General features: G+C 31.6%; 2 protein-coding genes and 1 long non-coding RNA gene across 3 annotated transcripts; all 3 read right to left on the bottom strand.

Annotated features, from left to right (window-relative positions):
• Positions 1–2,123: 2,123 nt before the first annotated feature.
• On the bottom strand, positions 2,124–4,387 carry LOC124886445. Its single transcript, XR_007043619.1, has 2 exons — positions 4,276–4,387; positions 2,124–2,450 (listed from the first exon to the last, which is right to left on the bottom strand). It is a non-coding gene; the product is annotated as an uncharacterized LOC124886445 (long non-coding RNA).
• Positions 4,388–10,229: 5,842 nt separating this feature from the next.
• On the bottom strand, positions 10,230–13,419 carry LOC107853713 (RING-H2 finger protein ATL52). Its single transcript, XM_016698694.2, has one exon. The coding sequence runs from the start codon at positions 11,560–11,562 to the stop codon at positions 10,546–10,548; it is 1,017 nt and encodes a 338-aa protein (XP_016554180.2). The 5' UTR covers positions 11,563–13,419; the 3' UTR covers positions 10,230–10,545.
• A 150-nt stretch (positions 13,420–13,569) lies between these two features.
• On the bottom strand, positions 13,570–18,993 carry LOC107870808 (28 kDa ribonucleoprotein, chloroplastic). Its single transcript, XM_016717460.2, has 4 exons — positions 18,528–18,993; positions 17,792–17,890; positions 15,219–15,509; positions 13,570–13,942 (listed from the first exon to the last, which is right to left on the bottom strand). The coding sequence occupies exons 1-4, from the start codon at positions 18,885–18,887 to the stop codon at positions 13,838–13,840; spliced, it is 855 nt and encodes a 284-aa protein (XP_016572946.2). The 5' UTR covers positions 18,888–18,993; the 3' UTR covers positions 13,570–13,837.
• Between the last annotated feature and the right edge of the window lie 5,896 nt (positions 18,994–24,889).

Raw genomic sequence — 24,889 nt, 5'->3', positions numbered from 1 at the left:
TTTGAGCTCAACTAAATTTGGATTCGCTCGTTGTATGGCCAATTTCGAGAGCACTGTTGGGACCTCCCAAGATAAATTTTTCATTTCCAACTATTTGAATTCGAGACCTCTAATTAATAAACACCTAGGCAGGTTACTATGATTAAAGTGTTTTGTACTGACATTTGGTTAAATAATTAATAGCGATTGCACATGCTTGGTTTCAGCTTTCTTTAATATTATTTTTGGGGGGAATATCTTGTAATTTAGCCCGTTATAACACTACCATTCTTATTACTTGCTACATTACTATATATACTGTTTCTTCATTAATTATTAAACACAACAACAGTCAACAATGTAGCACATGTATGTTGCTACTAATTAAACTGAAAAAAGATTATCCTTTGTCTAGTTGATAAATGAACAGACAGTATATATACAATATATATTGATTTTCAAATGATGTAACTATATAAAATTGAAAGATTTATGGGAGCGTATGTATTTATTAATGAAATAAGGTAATTGAAATACCAATGCTATTAAAATAGATTCATATTTTAAAATGCTACCAAAACAAAACTAGCTCATTACTGACCTTGCCTGTTTGCTAAGCTTGGTCAGAAGAGAAACCTTGGGGATCTTATCATGAAAACATGAAGTAATTTGGAGTAGATTTTAATTAAATTCCAAATCTGGAGTTTTCGAGTTTGTTAGTTATTTGAATTGGATGTTGTTCCAATTGATTCTAAATATCAAGAGGAGTTCGATCAAAACTTAAATTTGAAGTGATATAAAATAAATTTGAGCTAAATGTGAGTTAATTAGGGAAATGACAGAAACGACACTTCAAATTAAACTATTTCCATGAAAAGACCGTGGAATTTAAATTTCACTTTCTAGTCATTTCAATTTACTGACTTGTTCTATAGCGTTTCTATACACATTCAATACAGTTTTTATACAAATCTTATACATATAAATATTCTATACGAAAATTATACAGCTTTGATACACAATTTATACCATAACTGTACACTTTTTTTACACGTTTTATACAACAATTATATAATTTTCATACACTTTCTATATATTTTTTATATATATATTTTATACATATGCATATTTGATAGAACTATACAATTTCTATACATATACCTTATATAGATACATATTCTATTTAACAATTATATCATTTTTATATAATTTAATTATTATTTCTAAACAATAAAAAATAAAGCAGTATATTTGATCAATTAAAAAATTTACCGCAAAAAAAAATAGAAATATTTTTAAAAGGGTTGAATTGTCCAAGTTGAATATACTGTATCAATATTGTATATAGACTATCAGTATTGTATATGAACTGTATATGGACTACGTAGGCCAAAATGACCCAAATTGGAAAAGAATAGCAAATGGCCAGAAAGTGGCATTTTTTTACCCGATTGGACATTATATGTCCATATGCCCAAACTTGGGCTATTCTTTTTTTAAAAAAAAGCCTATACAATGTCTTTTTCCCTTAAATTTTAGAAGAGGCTCAAGAAAGAAAATGATAGTCATTTTTTATATAATAGGCTTATAAAAAATGTTGTATAGTTGGTGTATAATATTGTATATCAAATTTCTAAACATTATTGTAAGAGAAAAACCAAAATTTTGTATAATACTATATAGGAGTGTATAATGCCTGTATAACAAATTTTCAAACACCCCTATAAGAACATAATGAATTATGCAATTAAAAACTTTAAAAGTTTAACCATGTTAATGTTGTAGGATATACGTTTGCACAATTATTTCGAGGGCGTCCTTTGAAACTTTTTGACATTATAAAAAAATTTCGAGACATATTTTCGTAAGGAAAACATTTTTCTGAGAAAAACGATAGTTTAGTAAAAGGATAAATGGTGATGAATCCAAATTGTCATTGATGCTGCTTTCACAATTTTTGTAACAACTTCTTCTCACCTTAACCTTCATGGGTTAAGGAATCGTCGATAGCTTCTTCTTGTGCTTCGCAGTGGCTCTCCAAAAATATAAAGTATCCAAACATATTGAAGCTATGGAAAGATTCATTTTAGTGTCACTCGTAATAAATTGTTGTTGTTTTAAGATATAGATGGTAAAGTTCATAGTTATACCCTCCTTCATAGAGAAGTTCACCATTTTTTGTGCAATACAAAAGTTTGTTCCATAGTACAAAGCTTCTGCAAGTATTTGGCAAGTTGCAAAGGGTCATTAAACGTTTCCAACCATCTTGTCGAACCTCATTCTTCTGCAGTTGATGTTACGGATTAGCCCCCCTCTTCAAGCCAGCAGCTTTGCTCAGCATTTTCTATCGACTGTCAGCCTGTAGAGATGATTCATACGTCCAATTCTTTACTCAAGTTTTTCCCTCCATATACACTAAGGCACCCTTCCATAGTAGTCTTTGATGTTGGAAGTTTTTTACTTCACCACACCTGAAGATATATCGAAGTATAAGATTGTAGTTGTTGTACATATGAATTGGTTGATTCTGTCATTCTCATTCTGAGACCAATATAAATATTCTTGAGTGGTAATCCCTTGACAGAGAAAATATGTACGCGGTAGTACTGGATAAACGGAACTTATTTTTATTATGTCCAAGAAATTGTTAGACAAAGAGTACACAACATAAAACAAACTATAAATTAATATAACCTTGTAATCATATCATAACACAAATTAAACCGCAAGCATTAGGTTTTTCCTATTATTCTATTTCACTTAAGGACTGTCACGAACCAAATAGTCATAAGTGACACCCACACTAATTTTCCTACGGGAGAACCATCTAAACTGAACCATTACCCAAATACTTAGTCAATATTAGATAATATTATTATAAAACTTAACATAATAACAAATATCCAGGACTAATTATTATTAAGGCGGATTTTCAAACAAACTACTTACTAAAATTCCCAGGACCTGAAAGTCATTGTACAAGAACTACTAACAAAGATCATATCTAAAGTGATATCCAAAAATAAAGTAAATAAAGAATGTTTCATTGCCCGAAAGATGGACAAGAACAAATAAGATGACCCATGGCAGCCTGGAGACGGAGTGCTCACCCTTGGATCAAGATTTAACTCTAGAGATGAGGTCATGTCTGAGCCTAGAATACTTTCTGCACTCAACAAAAGAAGAGTACAGGATAGTATCAGTACAAACCATTATGTACTGGTATGTATCATAGGTCAACTCAATTTAATAGCATGTACACAACATAAATCAAATAACAAGTAGACAGACATCGTCACACAACAAATATTCAATGAATCAACAATACAACAACAACAGGTCAAACAGTGCTCACAAACAAGCCACATAACCATCAAGAGTATCAACCATAGTGTAAAACATCCACAGAAATAACGCAAATATGTACACACATGCTATGGGACTTATTCTTGCCCAAATAGTCATGACCTGGAGCGAACAATCTATGTTCATGAACCATACCGGTGTGGTACCCGATCCAACATAAATATAAACGTACCGGCATGTTACCCAATCCAACATAAATATAAACGTACCGACGTGGTACCCGATCCAACATAAATATAAACAAGTATTATCAATATCAATTTACACAACCTCACAACATACAACACAATGTACCAAGTTTTCAAGTACACTTAAAGTCATAAGACAATTCTATCAAATAAATTTTCAATAAATATTTATACACGAATCAACAATCCAAATATCAACAATTTCAAGCATGTCCGAATACCAATTCACAAGTATCCAATTTAGGAGCATACGCACAATTAAGTTGAGTCTAAACTCCAATTAAACCGTAACCTACCTCAATCAAAGAAACCAAATGCAAGCTACTTTACAATGGTCTCGCCCTTCCGTAAAGTCTCTCAAATGACCAAAATTTGTTCAAATATATAATCTACATAAGAGTATAAACCTAATAACGTATAAACCTAATAACACTCATTTATAAATTCCTACTCTAAAATTTCCTGACCAAAATTTTAATTTCTCTAATACTCAAATCTGAAGCAACGTAATCAATGTACGAAAATTCAGATTCCCTCGTATTCACATGAACCTTAACATTAGTGCCAATGATTGACAATCATTACCTAACATTTTAATATATTAAATTTTTCCACTAATTCCCTAATGATTGTTGTAATCATTACCATGATTTTGCATGATATTTGATTCCACCTAATTCTCAAAATTCATCATTCATTAATATGCTACCCACAACTATTTAATACGAACACAGAAAATCACCTGAAGCTTGTTCTTCATCCCTCGACGCCGCAATAATTTTTGTTTTGCCCCCTTCTTTTTTTTTTTCGTTTTTCTTTATGCCAAAAAGGTTGAACCCTATTAATTGAAAGTCACATAATATCTGATAGTGAAAAATAAAAGAAGATTGTGGTTTTTACTCATTAAACTACTACTTCAACTAATTATTTAAATTACTCAAAACTTTTTAAAATGCTCGAAATTAGTTTTGAGCTTCGTAGAAATAAATTAAATTTATAAATTGACTTAAAAAAAATACATTTCGAACCTATTAAAAATATCAAAATTCTAAATTGAGGTCGTCTTGAAAAAAGGTGACCGTGATCAAGCTTAACCTTTATTAAAGCTCAAGAACCTAAGTAATGACTCAAATCACTTTTGAATACCTCAAGAATTGATACTACTCATTCCGTGAATCATACTTCATGTACACCAACTATGAGGAGAGCCAAAATAGGGAATATAAGAAAATTTAAAAAACGACCGAGAAGTTTGTTACAAGGACATTCAAAAATTTGATATTCTCTAGTGGAGGGATTCGACAAAGCACAAACTTTGTAGGCCACAGGAAATAATTGTTTCTCATCCATCAAAGCTAACTGAGAACTTTCCGGGTCTCTAAATATGAAATTACGAGATAAATTTTGCTGTAACAACAACTTTTTATGGCCTAATGCTCTGGATTATATTGATCACGATGAGCCTTTCTAAATTTTTGATCAACATTATAGCTTTCCATGACGTAGAAACTGATTGATAACGAAATAAACATTTAATTAAAAGCAGGGGTGTCTCGTCCATTAGGCCACTTAGACAATCGTCCAGGGCTCCATATGGAGGCCCAATACTTTCATATTTGTGTAATTTTTAGTATATAAATAGCTAATATACTATATATTTTTAAAAAATATTAAAATTTTTTGTTAGTATAAAAAACAACAACCATCTTTTTCAAACAAAAGAAAAAGAACTAAGTAGACATGGAATGTTCCTTAGTATAAATTCAAGAGAGATTGAATGTATTAGCTAGTTTTTCAATTGGAAAAGAATTATTAAAAAATACGGATATCGACTACAAAAAATTTATCAATAATTTTGCATCTTAAAAAGCTAAAAAATCTTTCTTAGCGTTCGTTCGCGCGCACATACACACAGATATATATAGACGCCTTATTAGAATTTAGCTTTAAACCCCTAATATGATTGAGACGCAACTAATGGGAAAATAGAATATGGCATGACCTGGAAGAATGCATGGACTTATCATCTCAAATGACTTTCGTAGTTTCTTCTTTGTTGGCGTTATTTCGGCCGATGTTTTGTTTGCCTCCGTTTGGAGAAAAGTGGCAACTTTTATTAGGGTTTATAAATAATTATGTTATATGTATGTAAAAATAAAGTTAACATTCAATTAGGTCACTCAAAATAAAAAGGTGATTGTAAGTTGATTTCTATAACGAGTATTGATTGTAATTTACCTAGAATTAAAAATAAGTGACCAACTTCTTTTTTTATAGCCAGTAACCAACTTGTTATATAAAGTCGACTATGTATGTAAAAACAATATTATTTATAAACTTAAAATTTGGACAAAATACAGTACTACGACCGACCTCAAACTTGTATTACAAATTTTGCTATTGTATAAATATTATTTTTCATGAGAAAATTGTTACGATATTAGTAGAAGTTAGAGGCCTAAAGAACAAACAAATTAATGGAAACTTTTCTTTCTATAATTACGAGACTAATATTGAAGTCCATTGCTGCTAGGAAGTATAATTATAACAAGTAATCGTACTTCTTCTTTTTTTTTCAGAAAGTTAATACTTCCTCCGTTCATTTATAGTTGTTATATTTTTATTTTTTTTAAGAGTCAAATGATATAAAGTTTGGACAGTGATGTTAATAGACCCCCTTTAGGACATTAGCTAAAGAAATTAATAAATAGTCATTTTTAAGAACTTTAATTAAATTTCAGTAATATACATGCAATGTAATGTTGTGGGATGTACCTTAATTTCAAAGTTCGTTGACATTATAAAGAAACCCCGAGACATATTTTTAGAAGGAAAACATTTCTGAAAAAACTAAATATTTAGTAAATAAAGGTAAAAAAATAAAATAAATAGAAAGAACAAGGATCAATATAATGATGATGAATCCAAATTGCTGTTGATGCTGGCTTTCATACTTTTTGTTCCAACTTCTTCTGGCCTTGACCTTCATGTTTTGTTAAAGGGATCGTCGATCGCTTCCTTTTGCGCATCGCGGTGGCTCTCCAAAAATATAAAGTATCCAAACATATTGAAGCTATGGAAAAACTCACTTTAGCGTCACATACTGTGACAAATTGTTGTTGTTTAGGATAAAAGATGGAAAGTCCATTGTTAAACCCTTCAAAGAGAAATTCACCATTTTTGTGCAGTACAAAAGCCTGTTAAATACTACAAACAGGCTGCAAATATTGGGCAAGTTGCAAAGGGTCACTAACCGTTTCCAACCATCTTGTTGCATAATCCATACATGCAATTCTTTGCTCTTGTTTTTCCCTCCATACAAAATCTAAATTCGATATTGGAAGTTTTTTCACTTCATTTAAAGTCAGATCAAAGTATAAGATTGTAGAAGTTGTGCATACGAATCGGTTGAATATGATTCTATCCTCTTCTAGAGACCAAAACAAACAATCTTGAGTGGTAATCCCTTCAGAGGGCCAATATCTAGTCCGTAGTTCTGGATAAGCGGAACTTACTTTTCGTGTCCAAGAATTGATAGACAAAGAGTATACAGCATAAAACAAGCTATAAATTAATATAATCTTGTAATCGTCAACCTTAGAATCATAACACAAACCACAAGCACTTGGAGGTTTTTCTTTGAAACATAAGGACATTCAATAATTCGATATTCTCTTGTGGATGGATTCCACAAGGCAAAAACTTTGTAGGCCCTAACGTTCTTTAAAAGCACCAAGCCATCACAGGAGCCTACAACTAAAGAATTCGTAGGAAACAATTGTTTCTCATCCATCATAACTAACTGGGCACTTTCGGGATCTCTAAACACAAAATCACAAGAAAACCTTTGTCGTAACAACAACTTTTCACGGCCCAATGCTCTGGATTGATTACGGTGAGCCTTTCTAAAATTTTTGTCGAATATTATAGTTTTCCATGACATAGAAACTGATTGAAATCGAAATAAAGCTTTAACTGGAAGTCTAACCAGAATGGAAAATAGAATACCACCAGGAAGAATGGACGTATCATCTTCAAAGGACTTTTGTAATTTCTTCTTTGGCATGATATGATCTGCCTATATGCTCTTTGCTGTCTTTTGGTGAAAAGTGGTAGTAACTTTTATTAGGGTTTAATTTATCTAAAAATTACACAAATACACAACTTATGTTTTCAATTTTACAACAAATCTCAATTCTCTAAACATATTACAAAAATCCCAACATATACATAGAATGTTATGTATATGTTATGTATATTAATAGGGAGAGAGTAAAGTAATTAAAAAAATGAAAGAGAATGAAATTACTTCCAAAAGAGTTAGTATTTATGTTATTTATACTCAATTTATAGATGATTATGTATGTAAAAGTAGTGTTAACATTCGATTAGGTCACTTAAAATTATAAGGTAATTGCAGGTTAATTTATATAACAAGTAGTGATTGTAATTACTTACTAGAATAAATAGTAACTAACTTTTTCTTTAAGTAATAAGTAACCAACTTGTTATAAGAGACTATATTTATATATGTAAAGAATATACATAAAACTTAAAATTTGGGAAAAAAAAACTGTAGTACTGCGCCGACCTCAAACCTTGTATAATAATTTTTGCTACTGTAATATAATTATTATTTTTCTTGAGAAAATTTTTGTGAGACTCATAGAAGCTAGAGACCAAAAGAACAAATAAATAATGGAGCTAATTTTACTACAATAACGAAATTATTGAAGTCCATTGCTGCTAGGAAAATTATAGCAAGTAATCGTTTTCTTTTTCAGGAAGTTAGTTGGAGATTATTTATTCATTTTAAACAAGCATCCAATTAATTGTTACAACTTATTGTGCATCCTGACCTGTGGTTTTCCTTGCTCTGATTTTGCACAGATATTAGTTAGCAGTCTTTTTTACAAAAAGTCAGCGCGGTGCACTATCTAAAGCTATCGCTATACGCGGTGTCCGAGGAAGAGCCCCATCACAAGGGTGTATCATACGGAAGGATGTATCAAACAGAGTCTTACCTTGTATTTCTGCCAGAGGCTGTTTCCAAGGCTTGAACCCATGACCTCCTGGTCACATGACAGCAACTTTATCAGTTACTCCAATGCTTCCATTCGCAACAATCATTTTTAAGTTTGCTAATTAAATTTTAGTCGCAGTTTCAAATCTTTTTAAACTTCAGTCAATTTTTAATAGGGAAATAAAAAAAGCATCTCTTAATTAACACGGAAAACCTCTAGCACCGTGTGATGGAATTCAAAACTTTCACCAATGCATTGTATTGGTGTTCGAAAACTTCCAACATGTGAAACTTCAGCATATTGTGTTTGTGTTGGACGGAGGGAGTATCATTTTTCAATTTTATTTTAATCGATGGCAAATAGTACAACATTGCCCCAAAAATTACAGTGAAATTTCTTCCAAAAGCTTTCTATTTTGGGCCCATCTTTTGGAAATTTATAGCGTGAAGGCCCAACTAATTTTGTGAGCTAAAGGCCCAATATAATTCAGATACGACTAAGGCTGGGCATAAAATACCAGAAACCGAATTACCGAACCGAATCGAAGAATTTGGTATTCGGTATTTGGTAATTTAGTATTTGGTATGGTAACTGGAAGTAAAATTTTAAAATTACGGTATTTGGATTCGGAATTGATAAAAGATATTACTACCATTTGGTATTTGGTATTTACCGAATACCAAATTATTGTTAACTGACCGTAGTCTATACTCCATAGGCCACGAGTCCAAATTAATATTCTACAAAAGGTCAAAAAAAGCCCAAAACCTAAAAGTCTATAATACTATATTAATTTTAAAATTTTAAAATGAAAATCACTTTTAAAATTTTTATTGTTAGTAGCAGTGGACAACATGTTCAAATATGAAGTTATTGTTTCATATTACTCGTGTTTTCTTCATTCTGATTCTATCTATCAAGACAATCTAAACGTGTCTAGTCTTGATGCAACTTGTAGATATATCTAAGTTATGTCTAGTGAGAGAGTTGATGCAGAGATACTCATTTCCTGCCATATCTAAGTTATCAAAAAGGTTTGACATTATGTTGTATGATTTTAAATATCTCATAAGTTATTCTTGATGAAAGAGTTGATGCATAGATACTCATTTCCTGCCATATCTAAGTTAGTGAATTCTTTTATTTAAACTCACTCACTAGTCACTACGAGGCAAATATTTGAGGAACAGATATGACTATTATCTTTTGAAGTCATTTCTGCATTAAACAGTTATTATGTTAAATCAGCAAATGATGAATGAGCTATAAAGCATCACTGATGAAGTGTTAAAAAGTGTTGTTTCCATAAGGCATAGAGCAGAAACTTTATCTTGTGTTTTGATTCAGTTCTAAAGTAAACTGTTATCATTGGCCTAGAGTAGACTCTACCAAATTTAACTTTAATATGGTATTATCAAATACCGTACCAAACCGAAGTTTAATTTACCGATTACCGAATTACCAAACCAAAGTTTAATGGTATGGTATTTGGCATGTACTTTCATTTACCGATTTTCGAATTACCGAATTCGAATTATGATAATACCGAGCTGAATACCGAACGCCCACCCCTAGATACGACGACGATAATCATCACTTTTTTTTGGTTGTTCTTTCATCAACTGCAATCCAACTGCTAAATCATATTATCATATTGAAATGATACATTATACTTGAACTTGTTTTTTCTTTAACTTGGTAAGCACAAAATGATATCAAAGAAACACATTATAGGTAGAGAGGACAAATGCAAAAGAAAGAACAAAATTAGAAGATGAGCTGACTAACACACAAAAATCTCAACAACTTAAAGTAGAAACCTATTCAAACTTTTTTTACTTTATATGATATGAACTCTTTATCTAATGGCATGAATGCACAAATCCTCCTAATCTTGGCATAATTTTTTTTTCTTCAAGGGAGCAGCCCTCGACAAGATCATACATTTTGCTCCGATAGACATGCGTGGTTCTGTAGTCAAAGAAATTTTACAACGGGATGATCATGTTTTGTCCTCTTCCGCGCTTATGAAACATGAATCTTCCACTGGAAAAAGATCTCTTTATCCCTATAGGACTTGGTAAACAATGTGGTAATGTGCTTACTTCTTCTTCCCCTACTTGTTGTCTTGATGTTCCAACATCTCTCTCATGAAACGGGCAATTTCCCATTTCACAATCTTCATCGTGATCAATCTTTAGTATATCAGCTATAGATAAAGCATCTCGCGATACTTGATCCATTGATACTGATCTTCTAATTAGTAGATTCATATTTTCTGTTATTAGCCTTTTGGGAGGAGCTCTACTATCTACAGCGTCTTCTTCATCTTCCTCTCTGACCCCCATTTCTATATCGTTTTCAGGTTGGTTTCCAGAAGTTCTTTCATTCGTCAGAGGAGCTTCGATAACTGGAGGAGGTAGCGGAGGTGGTGAAGCATTTACAAACACTATATTAGCACGACATAGAGGGCAATTGGTGTGAGATTTTAGCCATGTATCGATGCACGTAACATGAAAAGCATGACTGCATTTTGGTAAAAGTCTAAGGCTTTCATCATCTTGAAATTCACTCAGGCAAACAGAACAATCTGTTCCCTCGGCTAATCCACTTCCTTTCTTGTACTTAAACACCATAATCGACTTGATCAGAGATTCGTCTAAACCTGTTGTGTTCACATTCCATGCCTCGTGATTTGAAGGGTCATTCTCTTCTTGTTCTGAATCATTATGATGATTCTCCCTTCTACCTAAAGCAATCCTGTGTCCGCAGCACTTCGACATTATGACATAGTAGCTAACTAGAAGGAAAGCACTGGTAAGAATTCCAATGATTCCGATAACTAGAGGAGAGAAATTTGGACCAGAATCATCATCATCTGGGAAGTCAAATGGAGGTGGAGGTGGCAAACACCATAGTGGGCAGTACAAACTGCAGAATCCTTGAGAACAATCCCTTGTGCTCATATGTGGTGCCCAAGTTCTTGAACTATTTACAAGCACCATTTATCGAACTCAAGAAAAAAAGATGAGAAAAAGAAACTTACCATCACACTTTCAAGGACAGTAATCTTGACAGACTAATCAAACCAAATTAGAGAAATGAGAGGAATTATAGTGAGCACTGTCCCTAATATACTGAGAGATTAGATAGAAGTGAAAAGCAATGGAACAGGGAGAAATCTGAGTGTTGCGTCGAGGTGAAGGTGAACGAGGGGGCCAGAGATAGAGTAGTTAAATGGAAAGCAAAGAGAATAATAAGCCAGGGAGTGAGAATGCTTTGTGATAGGTATTTTTACCTTTAGTTTTCTTCTCTTCTTCTTTCGTTTTGTTTCTCTTTTCCTTTGTTCTTCCTTTTTCCCTATTCCTTATTTAACTTGCTTTATTATTGATAGTGGTCTGTTGACTAATCATGTTGGTAGGGAACTCATTAAAGTAGGCAATACTTTGATTATGGTTTAAGCCACTTAAGCTAAACTTAAAAACAGTATATATTATATGTTATCACATGAAATTCTGTGGTTTTTATATTAAGATAACTAGTTCACAAAGTTGACCTTCCAAGTATCTTCATCTTTGGGCAGATCCATTCCAATCACTTCCATCAAGAAAGTAAAGAAATCTAGTTATACTAGCCATTAAATTCGATCCTATGTACAATTTGTTAGTTTTTAATTGTTTCATTAACTTAATGAGTACCCAAAGTAAGCACTATTAGAGTGACCATACTTATAAAATCAACCAAAAGTATTCCTCATTATCTTTGTGACTTTGACATGGGAAATGGGAATCTTGGCTATATAACCACTTGATAGAAGGAAGTATATATTCTCATTTTGGTTCTTGATAACATTTTGTCCAACAAACACTACTTTTTTAAAGTTTGATGTTGTTCTTTTTTCATTTTTTGTATATGGTTCTAAATCCTGGCAGTGGATAAGGAAAATGTAATGGAGTAAATGAAGTGGGATAAGCTTACGGCGCGAAGAGAATGTAACTGAACTGAATTTACCAGTAATGAGGTTTTCCTGGATCGTGTGGGTGATTGAACTCCAAATTGCAATACCAAGGAATACCTTCCTCTCACACTCCTTTAGTTAAACACATTAGTTTCAATAAGCCGTAAAACCTCAAGTCTCTTCCTATCAAGGCTAATGTGTATAGTTAAAAGGATATGTCAATATTTTATGAGATTAACTTATCTACATAATGAAGTGTGAGAAGGCTCAAAAGATTTTTCAAAATTTGAATCAGAAATATCTAATAGGGACACTTTATCATGTGTTCAGGTGCTCAATTGAAATAGGTTGTAGTACAAATGCCTAAATGAAACTCATTGGCAAGTTCAAGGGGCCATCAATGTATTCCACCTTTTTAAATCCATTCAGGTATATATTAACCCGTTTGGCCATGAAACTCATAAGTTTCCAGAGTTGGAGTTGTGTGTGACCATGAATATAAATTAAAGTTGTTTTGGAAATTTTGTGAGATAAGTATGGATGAAAAAAGTGAAAACAAGTAAAATTTATTTTCACTTTTCCAAATACAATTCCGGAATTGTATTTGGAATTTTCATGGCCAAACGCATCTCGTTTTCACTTTTTTCACTAAAGTGAAATAATTTCCTTGTATAATTGCAATAAACACTCATTAGACAATGGAATGAAGGATGAAAGTTCGGAGTTTTCTCAAGACCAGCAAAAAAACCTCTCTTCTCCTCCACCACTTATTAACTTACCAGGGCATCATTAATCACATTAACCCTCCACGATAAACATGAACACGGACTATCCTCGATGTTTCCAATTCTGCTCAGACGTCAGAATAGAACTTTAACTCACTTTTCAGGTTTCGGTGTTGGATCTCTCATTGGTAACACGATTTATATAACATGTTGAAGAAGATCAAAAAAAGCAGAAGATTACAGAAAAAAGCAGAAGATTACAGAAAATGTAAGTGAAAGTCATATAAAGGGTGTATTCTGTATGTGAAAATCATATAAGCTAATGCAACTTGATCAATGATATCTATGCTTCTTTTACTCATGAAAATGGACCAATGATAGCAACAACATCGGATACACTTTAGAAACCAATAAACGAGGAAACAAGATAAAAGGTCACCATAGTATGACCTAACAAACACGTCAAACAAAATAGATTTGGAATCTACAAAAAATATGGTTATCATGTGACAGTCATCAACTATGTGCATAAGTAAAAGAAAAGTCTGGTTTAAACAGGACCTTGATGATCCATAGAAGTGTAATCAAGGGAGTCATCTATGGCTCTTCAGAATTTTCCTGAGTCGGTGTTTCTTCTTTGTTTTCAGATCCATCAGCATCCCTTTCACTGAATTTCAAGCGAATTGGCCGGCCCATCAGTTCCTGCATTTTAAAATTGAGATGTCAAACATACATCAGTCTGACGTGGATTTCAAAAATAATAGTATATATTTTCCACAAGTTTCTCTACATATGCACTGACAACACTTCCCGCAAGTATGAATTGTTCTTATGATCAATTACCATACTAGTGTTCCAGTATGTATACATCTAATGGAAGGGAATTCCCCGGGAACATCGGATAAAATCAGTGGAAACTCAAGATTTATAGCCATTGGCAATTCTAATATCTTCAAGACTACTGGTTAAGGCATGTGAGACGTGACCCAAAGGAAAAAAAAAGTTAAATAATGGAATCTTCAATAGATGACTAAACAATTTTTCCGTCAAATATCTCAAAGAGATAATTTATGTTACTACAACCCCAAAAGAAACTGTTTCCTTATCCTTGCTACTTACATTGTTGTATTACTGGGATCCACTTTCACTTCAACATAACGAAACATCAAGATTCACCTTAATCTTTTTTTTTTTGGGTAAGTCATCAAGTTTCACCTTAATAATCATTGCTTAAACAACATGAGACACCTAAGCTAAACAAAAGGAAAAGTTTGTAGTAAATGATTGAAATCATACATCCAAATGACCAAACTTGATATCAAGATCCAATTAACTCAAGTACTATTTAATTTGGAGGTCAAATTTCCACATTCAGGCTGCAATTTATTACATTTTTAAAAAAAAAAGAGTGTTTTAACAATCATCTAAACATTTTTCCTTGGGTTGTTTCAGCGTAATACCATGTTTCTGCGTGATCCAAACAAAACCCAAGAACTATATATGCATTTGTAATGCAACGCAGTTTAGTGAAATGTTTATAAAGAAACTACACTACTTGAAAATTACTTAGAGAACCAGTACTAAGCTATCCAACCCATGCACCTCAAAGATACTCCACGCTCACTTTATGCCTTGAATCCGAACCAATATAACCCAAGGCATTTTCTTTTCCAAATTTCCTAAATTTCCTACAAGTGCTCGACTATATCTTGTCAAATTTTGCACTATGACCAATGCTGCGTACAACATGGCTCTGACAGTAAGTCCCAGTTTCAACGAAGTCTCTGACAAATTTCAACTAACATTTGAACAATAAAATGATATTGTGTAGCTTATTTAAAAAACTTGACTAGTTGAAAGATACTCCTCTAAAATACTGAAAACGGAATAGTACAATAGAGAATGTTAAACAAGAGAGAAGAATTATACTGGAAAAAGACACCAAACTATTAATGGAATGTGGTTTGTTTAGGTGTACCTTTCCATCTAAAGCAGATATTGCAGCCTCTGCTTGTTCTTTTGTGTCAAATGATACAAAACCATACCCAGCAGCTCTTCCTGAAGCATTGTCAAAAACAACCCTAGCTGAAACTGGATTGTAGTCCGCAGAGAAGAATTCTCTCAGTTGGGTAGACCTCACTTTCCATGCAAGATTAGAAACATAAAGTTTATGTCGTGTTTCCCCTTGTGCAGGAGTTGGAGGCGGAGTTCCTGGAGGTTTCTTAAAACGCTTTGAAAATTCTACCCTGATGATTCTTCCTGATAATTCCTGTACCACCAAAACATGGACAAAGAAGGTTGAAGAAACAAACAGGAAAAGGATAAAATGAAAATAATAATGCAAAGAAGCATAGAAAACAACTAATTAAGGATCCTTTCACATTAAAAGCAAGCAGGAGGTGCATTATGAAACCAGTAATCCCTTAAGACAGACAAACGGAAATCTAAGCACTAATTTTTTCTTGCATAGGTACTTAGATTAAGAAGTGAGATTTCATCCAGGTCATTGTTCTATGAATTAGCTTTTGTTAGTGACATTAGGTGTCGGTGAGATACAAGTTCCTCGTCTTCAAATCAAACGGATCCATGTCTTGACCTCTGAATTTGCATTCCTATAAGTGTGATATCAAGCATGATTTCTTTTTCTTTTTTTTTTTCGAGAACGGATGTGATGGCAAGTGTGCTCTACTACTAAAAGGGCAGCCCGGTGCACTAAAGCTCCAGGGAAGGACCCCACCACAAGGGTGTATTGTATGCAGTCTTACCTTGTATTTCTGCCAAAGGCTATTTCCAAAGCTTGAACCCATGACCTCCTGGTCACATGACAGCAACTTTACCAGTTACTCCAAGGCTCCCCTTCAAGTGTGCTCTACTACTATGTAATGAAAAGCAGCATACAGTCCAACCAAACAAGAATAGAACCTCATCAGGTTCCAACTCTATTTGACTTGAGTAGGCTAGAATGCAAAGAATGCTTGGTTGAAACATGCACCAAAAGGCAGATGTAACTCCCACTCCTTTAGGTTCCTTAAATTCATTAGTAGCCAGGGTGGCCAACCTACCAAGATCAATAAAGTCAAATATGTCCCTCCTCATCCCTTAGGGGAAAGTCGGTAATCCCTCCTTAGATGTTATCTCCCTCTCATTTTGCTCTAGGATTCTTCTTCATCAGCCATTTTTTTTTTCACAAAAAGAGCCTCAGCTACAACAGCATTTTGAGAAGGAATTGTTTGTGGTTCTAAAACAGTTCTTATGCTAACATCCCTTAATTAAGATGAGACAAAATACGACTGTAATGGCAGTATTCTAGAAATCTAGCTGGTATGGCACCTTATATATTCTTTAGGAAGATCTTATGATGGAGCTCTCTTATCAGATGTTATTAATAACCTTCTGTGCACCAAAAGGAATTGTTATCCTTCAGTAAGCATTGCCATGAAACGCCAAAGAAAATTTTGCGCCAAATTTTCTAACAAGCCAAAAATTTCAGCTAAGGAAGCCGAAAAGATAGAAAATAATGCAGGTCAAAGAAAAATGTGTTCTAACGTATCCTCTTCTCTCAGATTCACAACTGAGTACTCCAGTAGATTTTTAATGCTTCTCAATCACTAACAAGAAGTTAATACCATGTCTAAAAATATTAACTCTTCTTCCTTTAGGTAAAATACATTATGCTAGATCTTTAACTATCCGAGAGCATTTTCGCATTCACCAACTTATTCTCTAAACAAGCTGCACAAAAAAAAAAAAAATCAAATTGTACAGATTTTTATAATTAATTAAACGTCCAAAGAAGTACTTTAGCTTAAGCAGCACTAAACAGGTACATTATCAATCAACCCCTGAATTATTGTGGCTGCTCAATTAAGTATTTATCAAGGCATAATACATAAACAGACGATCAAACTTGGTCTCAGCTGGAAAGTAAGCACTCCAGAGTGCGCATCTAGACACCTCAACTTGGTCTCAACTAGCAACTAAACACTCCAACTAGTTCCCGTTGTGTTTCGTGGACATCCGATGCTGATTTGACACATAAATTTAGGAAGTGTCCAGATGATAATTTTAGTAACTTAAGAGCGTTCAACTGACACAGCGGACACAATGGAGACGAGTTGACGTGTATACATGTGCATACTCAAAGTTGCGTGTTTAGCTGCTAGCTGAGGCGAAATTTGAGAGTCTATTTGTGTATTATGTCAATTATCAATGTTTACCACAAACTATTTCTTAATGTTTTAACACAAGGTACCTCATGTTTCTATATTGTCCTTTGCTAGACATCTTTCCTTTGCTCTCACCCTCAAAATTAGTTCTTGGAAAAATTTAAACAATATCTTCCACTACAAAGATAATCTCACAGGAATATTACTGTTATAGTCATCTCAGAGAAATATACAAATAATGCAAACTACAAACAAACATCAATTTTTTCTTTCTAACATAACTGAATAACCTACACAACAACCAATTAATTATCAAATGTCATTTTCCAACTTCATGTTTTACCACATAACAGAAAATTTAGCCAGAATGCCAAGAACAACTTACATAAGCATCCAATTTGTCAATTGCAGCTTGAGCTTCTTCCCCAGAAGACATTGTCACAAAGGCGAACCCTCTACTCTTTCCTTCTTTAGTTTTTATAATCTACTAAATTCAACACCCAAAAGGTGAAAAAGTTAACATCTTTTGTTCAACAAACATATAAACATACACAAACACGTACACACAAGTACAGTCCGCACTAAAGCTCCTGCACAACAGTCCGCACTAAAGCTCCTGCACAAGGCCCACGAAAGGATCAGACCACAAGGGTCTGTTGTTGGCAGCCTTACCCTGCATCTTGCAATGTGCCCAGTCCAGGAAAGGAAAGGGCTGGACCATGTGTGTTTGGATGGTTCTTACCCATTGTATTGTATGGTCTTGTTAGTTTAAATAACATGTTTGTCAAAAAGTCTCATTTTATCTAACGACCAATTTGATGGAATCACATCATTACCTATATATATTTCTATTTTACCTTTCTTATTATTTAACAATCTTATTTTATCTTTTATCCTACCATTTTGTAACAGCTCTACCTCATACACTATTTTTCTCATAGGTTCGTTCTTCAAACTATTGATGTGTGGAATTGTGTAACGATGAAAAAGCAACAAATCCATTCAAACCTTGTATTCATTTAACCGATACGCTAATTCCACCTTTTGACGGTCACACCTTAACAACAACTTTACCAACTGTGCCAAAATTAACCTTCATAAACATATTTAAAAGAAAGTACCTCAACATCATCAACAATGCCATACTGAGCAAAGAGATTCTTGATATCAGGAACAGTGAAAGACCACGGTAAATTAAGAACAAAAAGCTTTCTTCTTTGATTATTCTTCTGGGGTTTCTCTTTTTCATCTTCTTGTTGTACTGTTACAGGCTCGGCGACTTCAACTGTTGAGCAATGAAGTTGCTGTTTTCTTGAAGGAACATTAAGGGGATAAATAATGGATTTGAGAGAAATAGTACATGAATGAGTGGAATTTTGGAGTTTAATTGAATTGGGAAGTGATGGGAATTTTTTGAGATAAGAAGAAGGAGGTGGAGGGGAAGAGAAAATTGAGGATGGTGATAATTCAATTGCAGCCATTGTTTGTGTAACCGCTAGTTTCCACCTAAGGAAGAATCAATAGATACTGCAAGGTTATAATGGTCATTTCATCACCCTTTTCTGCTCTTTGTTTCAAAAAAAAAAAAAAAACTTTTCTACTCCATCCTCTTCTCAAACTAGGTACTGAAAGCCAGTGTCCGCACGTGCCCAATATATATTATTTTTAAATTATTAATTATTATAATTTATAATATATTTTTAATATCATAATTTACTATTTTAAATTATTTGTTATTGAAATTTATAATACTCTTCTTGTTCAAACTTTTATAATATTGATAGTCAATTTGTATTTTAAAAGTAATTTAATTTTTTAATTATTGTGATTTATAATTTTTTTTCTATTTCAATTTAAGAGACACCAATGTAATTTCGAGAGTCAATCAAATATCACGATTGAAGTAGTGAAATTGGCATGTCTTGAATGACTCATAATAATTAATTAGAAATAATATAGCAAAATTGGTATAAAAATACTTGTGAAATTTTTTTAAGTAGCCTCATATAAGATATCAAATTAATTTAAAATATCAAAAGTTAACTTATCATTTTATTTTATTTTACCTTTTTTATTAAATATTATTAATTTTTTAATGCTTAAATGACTTATAATAATTACTTAGAGGTGATATAGTAAAATTAATATTGAAGCAACTGAAGCAGACATGTCATAAATATCTATTTTACATTTTTTAAAAAAATATTAATTCTCTAATCCGTAAATATCATATAATAATTAATTAAGGGTGATGTAGTAAAATTACGGAGCAAGCAGGTAGTTGGAAACAAGCATGACAACCGTCAGCTGCCTGCTTCCAGAAACTGCTACTCACACTTATATATAGAACTTGTGGTGACAGGGTCGTGCTGAGCACGAGCCCAACATGCTAAGCTTCAGTTTTTAAAATTATTATAAAAGTAGTGAAATAAATTGTTATTATTAAATAATTTTAAATAATTAAAGTTTTTAATTATTTTAATTTATAATAGTTTTTCTTTCACTCTATTTTAAGTGACACCAATATAATTTCGAGAGGTAAGCAAATATCACGATTGAAGTAGCGAATCAGACATGTCTTAAATGACTTATAATAACTAATTAGAAGTGATATAGAAAAATTGCTATAAAAATACTTGTAAAAATAATTTAAGTGGGTCTCATATAAGATGTCAAGTTAATTTAAAACATCATGAGTTAATTAATTATTTTATGTCTATTTTACTTTTTTTGTATCCAATTTATTAACTTTTTAATACTTAAATGATTTATAATTAGAGGTGATGTAGTAAATTATGGTTGAAGCAGCTGAAACAGACATGTTATAAATGTTTATTTTACTTATTTATTTTATTAGTTATTATTAATTCTCTAATAAGTAAATGACATATAATAATTAAGGGTGATATAGTAAAATTAGGGAGCAAATAGTGGTCGACAAGCATGTCGATCACCGAAACGAAAAGGTTGTTAAAAAAATAAAATTTAATTTCCTTGTTTATGTATTTTATGCTTAATTTAATTACACCTAATAAAAATTGATATTTTAATCACTCAGATCTACATCGTAACTATGTATTTAATGTTTTGTTTGAATCTAATTATTTAGCTCTCAATAGGTGTACTACTTTTATATCTTTTTTTGATACAGATATTACTATTGCAAAGTACTTTATCCAATCATTTTTTATTTATTTTTTATCTATTTTATACTTGTTATTAAATATTACTTATAATTTAATACTTAAATGACTTATAATGACTATTTAGAATTGATTTAATAAAATTACTATAAAAGTTACTTCTGAATTTTTTTTAAGTGAACCCCGTATAAGTCGTCAAATTAATTTAAAACATCAATGATTAACTAATTAGAAGCGATATAATAAAATTACTATAAAAAGTATTTGTTGGAAAAAATTTAAGTGGACTCCATATAAGTCGTCCAATTAAATTAAAACATCAAGTGTTAACTTATAATTTTGTGTCTATTTTTTCTTTTTAATGAAATATTATGAATTTTCTAATACTTAGATGATCTATAATAATTAATTAGGTGTGATATAGTAAAATCACGATTGAAGTAGCTGAAGCAGACATGTCATAAATGTCTATTGTATTTTTTAATTAAATATTATTAATTTTTTAACACGGAAATGACTTATAACTATTAATTAGGAATGTTATAGTAAAATCACGGTTGAAGCAGCTGAAGCAGACATGTTATAAATATTTACTATACTTTTTTCATTGTATATTATTAATTTTCTGATACGTAAATGACTTATATAATTAATTAGGGACGATATAGTAAAATCACAATTGAAGCAGCTGAAGCATATATGACATAAATATCTATTTTAATTTTTTAATTTAATAATATTAATTTTTTTAATAGGTAAATGACTTATAATAATTAATTATCTAATACTTCAATGACTTACAATAACTATCTAGAAGTGATATAATAACATTACTATAAAAGTTACTTGTGATTATTTCTTAAAGTGAACCCCGTATAAGTCGTCAAGTTAATTTAAAATATCAACGACTAACTAATTAGAAGCGATATAATAAAATTACCATAAAAAGTACTTGTGGTTTTTTTTTAAGTGGACTGCATATAAGTCATCAAATCAATTTAAAACATCAGAAGTTAACTTAGAATTTTGTGTCTATTTTACCTTTTTTTTAATGGTTAAATGATTTATAATAATTAATTAGGGGTAATATAATAAAATCATGATTGAAGCAATTGAAGCAGACATGTCATGAATGTTTATTATATTTTTAAATTAAATATTATTAATTTTTTAATACGTACATGACTTATAATAATTAATTAAGAATGATGTAGTAAAATCACGGTTGAAGTAACTGAAGCAAGCATGTCATAAATATCTATTTACTTTTTTTTAATTATTTATTATTAATTTTCTAATACGTAAATAACTTATAATAATTAATTAAGAATGATATAGTAAAATCACGATTGAAGCAGCTGAGGCAGTCTTGGCATAAATGTTTATTTTAAATTTTTTCTTATTTTATTTTAATTTTTAATACATAAATGACTTATAATAATTAATTAAGTGTAATATAGTAAAATCACGGTTAAAGCTGCTGAAGCAGGCATGTCGTCCACAAGTTGCCTGCTTCAGCAGCTTATTATCACTTATATATTTTTTAATTAAATATTATTAATTTTTCAATACGTAAATGACTTATAATAATTAATTAGGAATGATATATTAAAATCACGGTTGAAGTAGCTGAAGCAAGCATGTTATAAATATCTATTTACTTTTTTTAATTATATATTATTAATTTTTTAATACGTAAATAAATTATAATAATTAATTAAGAATGATACAGTAAAATCACGGTTGAAGCAGCTGAAGCAGTCTTGTCATAAATGTCTAATTTAATTTTTTTTTAATATATAAATGACTTATAATAATTAATTAGGGGTAATATAGTAAAATCAAGATTGAAGCTGCTGAAGCAGGCATGTCGTCCATAAGCTGTCTGCTTCAACAGCTTATAGTCACTTATATATTAATAGTAGGTACGATTGAAGTAGCGAAATCAGTATGTCTTGAATGACTCATAATAACTAATTAGAAGTGATATAGTAAAGTTGCTATAAAAAATACTTGTGAGAATTTTTTAAGCGAGTCACATATAAGATGTCAAATTAATTTAAAACATCAGGAGTTAATATATCATTTTATGTTTATTTTAATTTTTTATTAAATATTATTAATTTTTTAATACTTAGATGACCTATAATAATTACTTAGGGTCGATAGAGAAAAATTACGGTTAAAGGAGCTGAAGCGGACATGTAATAAATATCTATTTTACTTTTTTCAAAATTAAATTTTATTAATTTTCTAATACGTAAATGTCATATAATAATTAATTAGAGTTGATATAGTAAAATCACAGTGCAAGCTGACAGCTGGAAGCAGGCATGTAGACCGTCAATTGCCTGCTTCCAAGAGCTGCTACTCACTGTAATTGATTATTTTGGGGATACTTATCCACACATTTTTTGGCCTAGACGCTAATAAGACGAAAACCCAAGACTCAAGCGTTCTTAAGACTAGGTGTTTGGCCATGATTTTTTTTTTTTTTTTTTTTTTTGCTTCTTTGAAAAAAACTATTTTATTTTAGTGAAGATTATAACTTCAAAAATAACTTCAATTTATATTTATGATCAAACAAAACACTAAACTTCAATTTCAATTTCAAATCCAAAAAGAAAAATGATTTCCATAACCAAACACCTATAGTTTGGAGCATTATTGGCCACACTATAATTATGATAACAATTTGTTACTTTTGGTATTTATATTAATTCAATGAATGACACATATTTTTATAATTAAGTTAAATTTATCAACTATAAACTTTTATTTAAATTTATAATTTAATAATAATATATTAAATAAAATTTATTATAAATATGAAAAATAGGTAAAAATACTCTTGAACTATTTGAGCAGAAATATTCTCCTCAATATTTTGATTTAAAAATATCTCTTCATTAATTTTTGGGATAAAAAATAGTCACATCTCTAACAAAATGCACCAAGCACACTACATGAACAAAAAATATCACTTTAATAGTCCACGTCAGTATTTACATGTAAAATTTCTCATTTAATATGTCGCGACTCGAACCGAGGTCCTGACCGCGACAGACATTCCAAGCCACGAAGGTCCGAGAGACCCTATAATATGCTATCATGAACATAATTCATATGAAATAAAGGTGCCGAAGATAAAACATAAATCCAAGTTGATTTTATGATCAAAATATGACAATGAAGTTGTGACAATACAATACTCAAATCCCATCTATGAAGCCTCTACTGAAAACCTATTGTCTAGGCCGGGACAAGGCCCTCGACCGGGTTATAAAACTGAAAGGAAACAACATAAATGGAGTGTCTTCCTAAGTAAGTGAGGCTCACCAATTCTAGAAGTCTGGAAACAACCTACTGCTGATCTGGACCTCGGGACTGAACCTCAGAACTTGTAATGAAGGGGTCAATACTCGAAAGTACTGGTATGTAGAACAATCCCAAAAAATGTATAATTCTTGAAAATTAGTGTTGACACCTAATTTTTTTCCCTCCACAACTAAGTTTAATTTCGAGCTTCTTCGGTTTTTAATAAAATCGAAATATTTATTTCGTCTGAATAGAAAATTTTCAAAAATATTCATCTGGGCAAGCTTGTCATTTTAAGTGACGATTATATATTATCGTATTCAATTATACAAAATTATATAGTTATGTTACTTAAATATCTATTTTTTTTTATAAAGTATTAGATTTTAATCAAGGTTTGTCTTGAAATTTAAAAGATTAAAATCTTTATTTAAATATAATCTACTCTCAAAAGTAATTTATTCGGATAAATATGTATTGGATTTTATAGAATCAAGAAGCTTGAGGTTGAGAAAGGTATTAATTCGTTTAGAACTTTGATCCAATTTAGCCAATCTATTAGATTTAGCCCTAATTGAAATCAATGGCTACAATTATAATTCAATTGGCCAAAACCTAAATAGAGTTGGTTAAATCCCTAATTCCCAAAACTAACCCAATTAATACCCAACTTTTCCATCTCAAAACAACCAAACCAGCCCTTCTATTTAATCAAATAATCAGCAGTCCAAATATAAAATTTCTGGGCCCCTTCCTTTCTTCTCCAAAAGCCAGCCCAAAATAAAGTAACATCAGCCCACTCCCAGGCCCAAGGAACGGCCGATCCGGCCCAATTCACTTCCCTTCCTCCTTAATCATCAACATCAACAACCAGCTCTCAACAGGCTCCCATCAGCCAATCTAAAAAACATCGCAACACACCAACAATCTCAACTAGACCCCAGACCCGGCATCAATGAAACCCGAATCGACCTGTAACCTACTCGTCCTTGATCTTCATCACGCGTCCCACGCTGATTTGT

This window comes from Capsicum annuum, chromosome 1 (assembly GCF_002878395.1).
Source record: "Capsicum annuum cultivar UCD-10X-F1 chromosome 1, UCD10Xv1.1, whole genome shotgun sequence".
Taxonomy (NCBI): domain Eukaryota; kingdom Viridiplantae; phylum Streptophyta; class Magnoliopsida; order Solanales; family Solanaceae; genus Capsicum; species Capsicum annuum.
This window is presented reverse-complemented; position numbering and strand designations above follow the sequence as displayed.

Excerpts from the sequence above, each read along its gene's own strand:
- LOC107853713 (XM_016698694.2), bottom strand. The coding sequence starts at position 11,562 with ATGGTGCTTGTAAATAGTTCAAGAACTTGGGCACCACATATGAGCACA.
- LOC107870808 (XM_016717460.2), bottom strand. The coding sequence starts at position 18,887 with ATGGCTGCAATTGAATTATCACCATCCTCAATTTTCTCTTCCCCTCCA. Across the intron at positions 15,510-17,791 it reads TTGACAAATTGGATGCTTAT|GAATTATCAGGAAGAATCAT; the intron begins GTAAGTTGTTCT and ends TTGGTGGTACAG. Across the intron at positions 13,943-15,218 it reads TATCTGCTTTAGATGGAAAG|GAACTGATGGGCCGGCCAAT; the intron begins GTACACCTAAAC and ends TTTAAAATGCAG.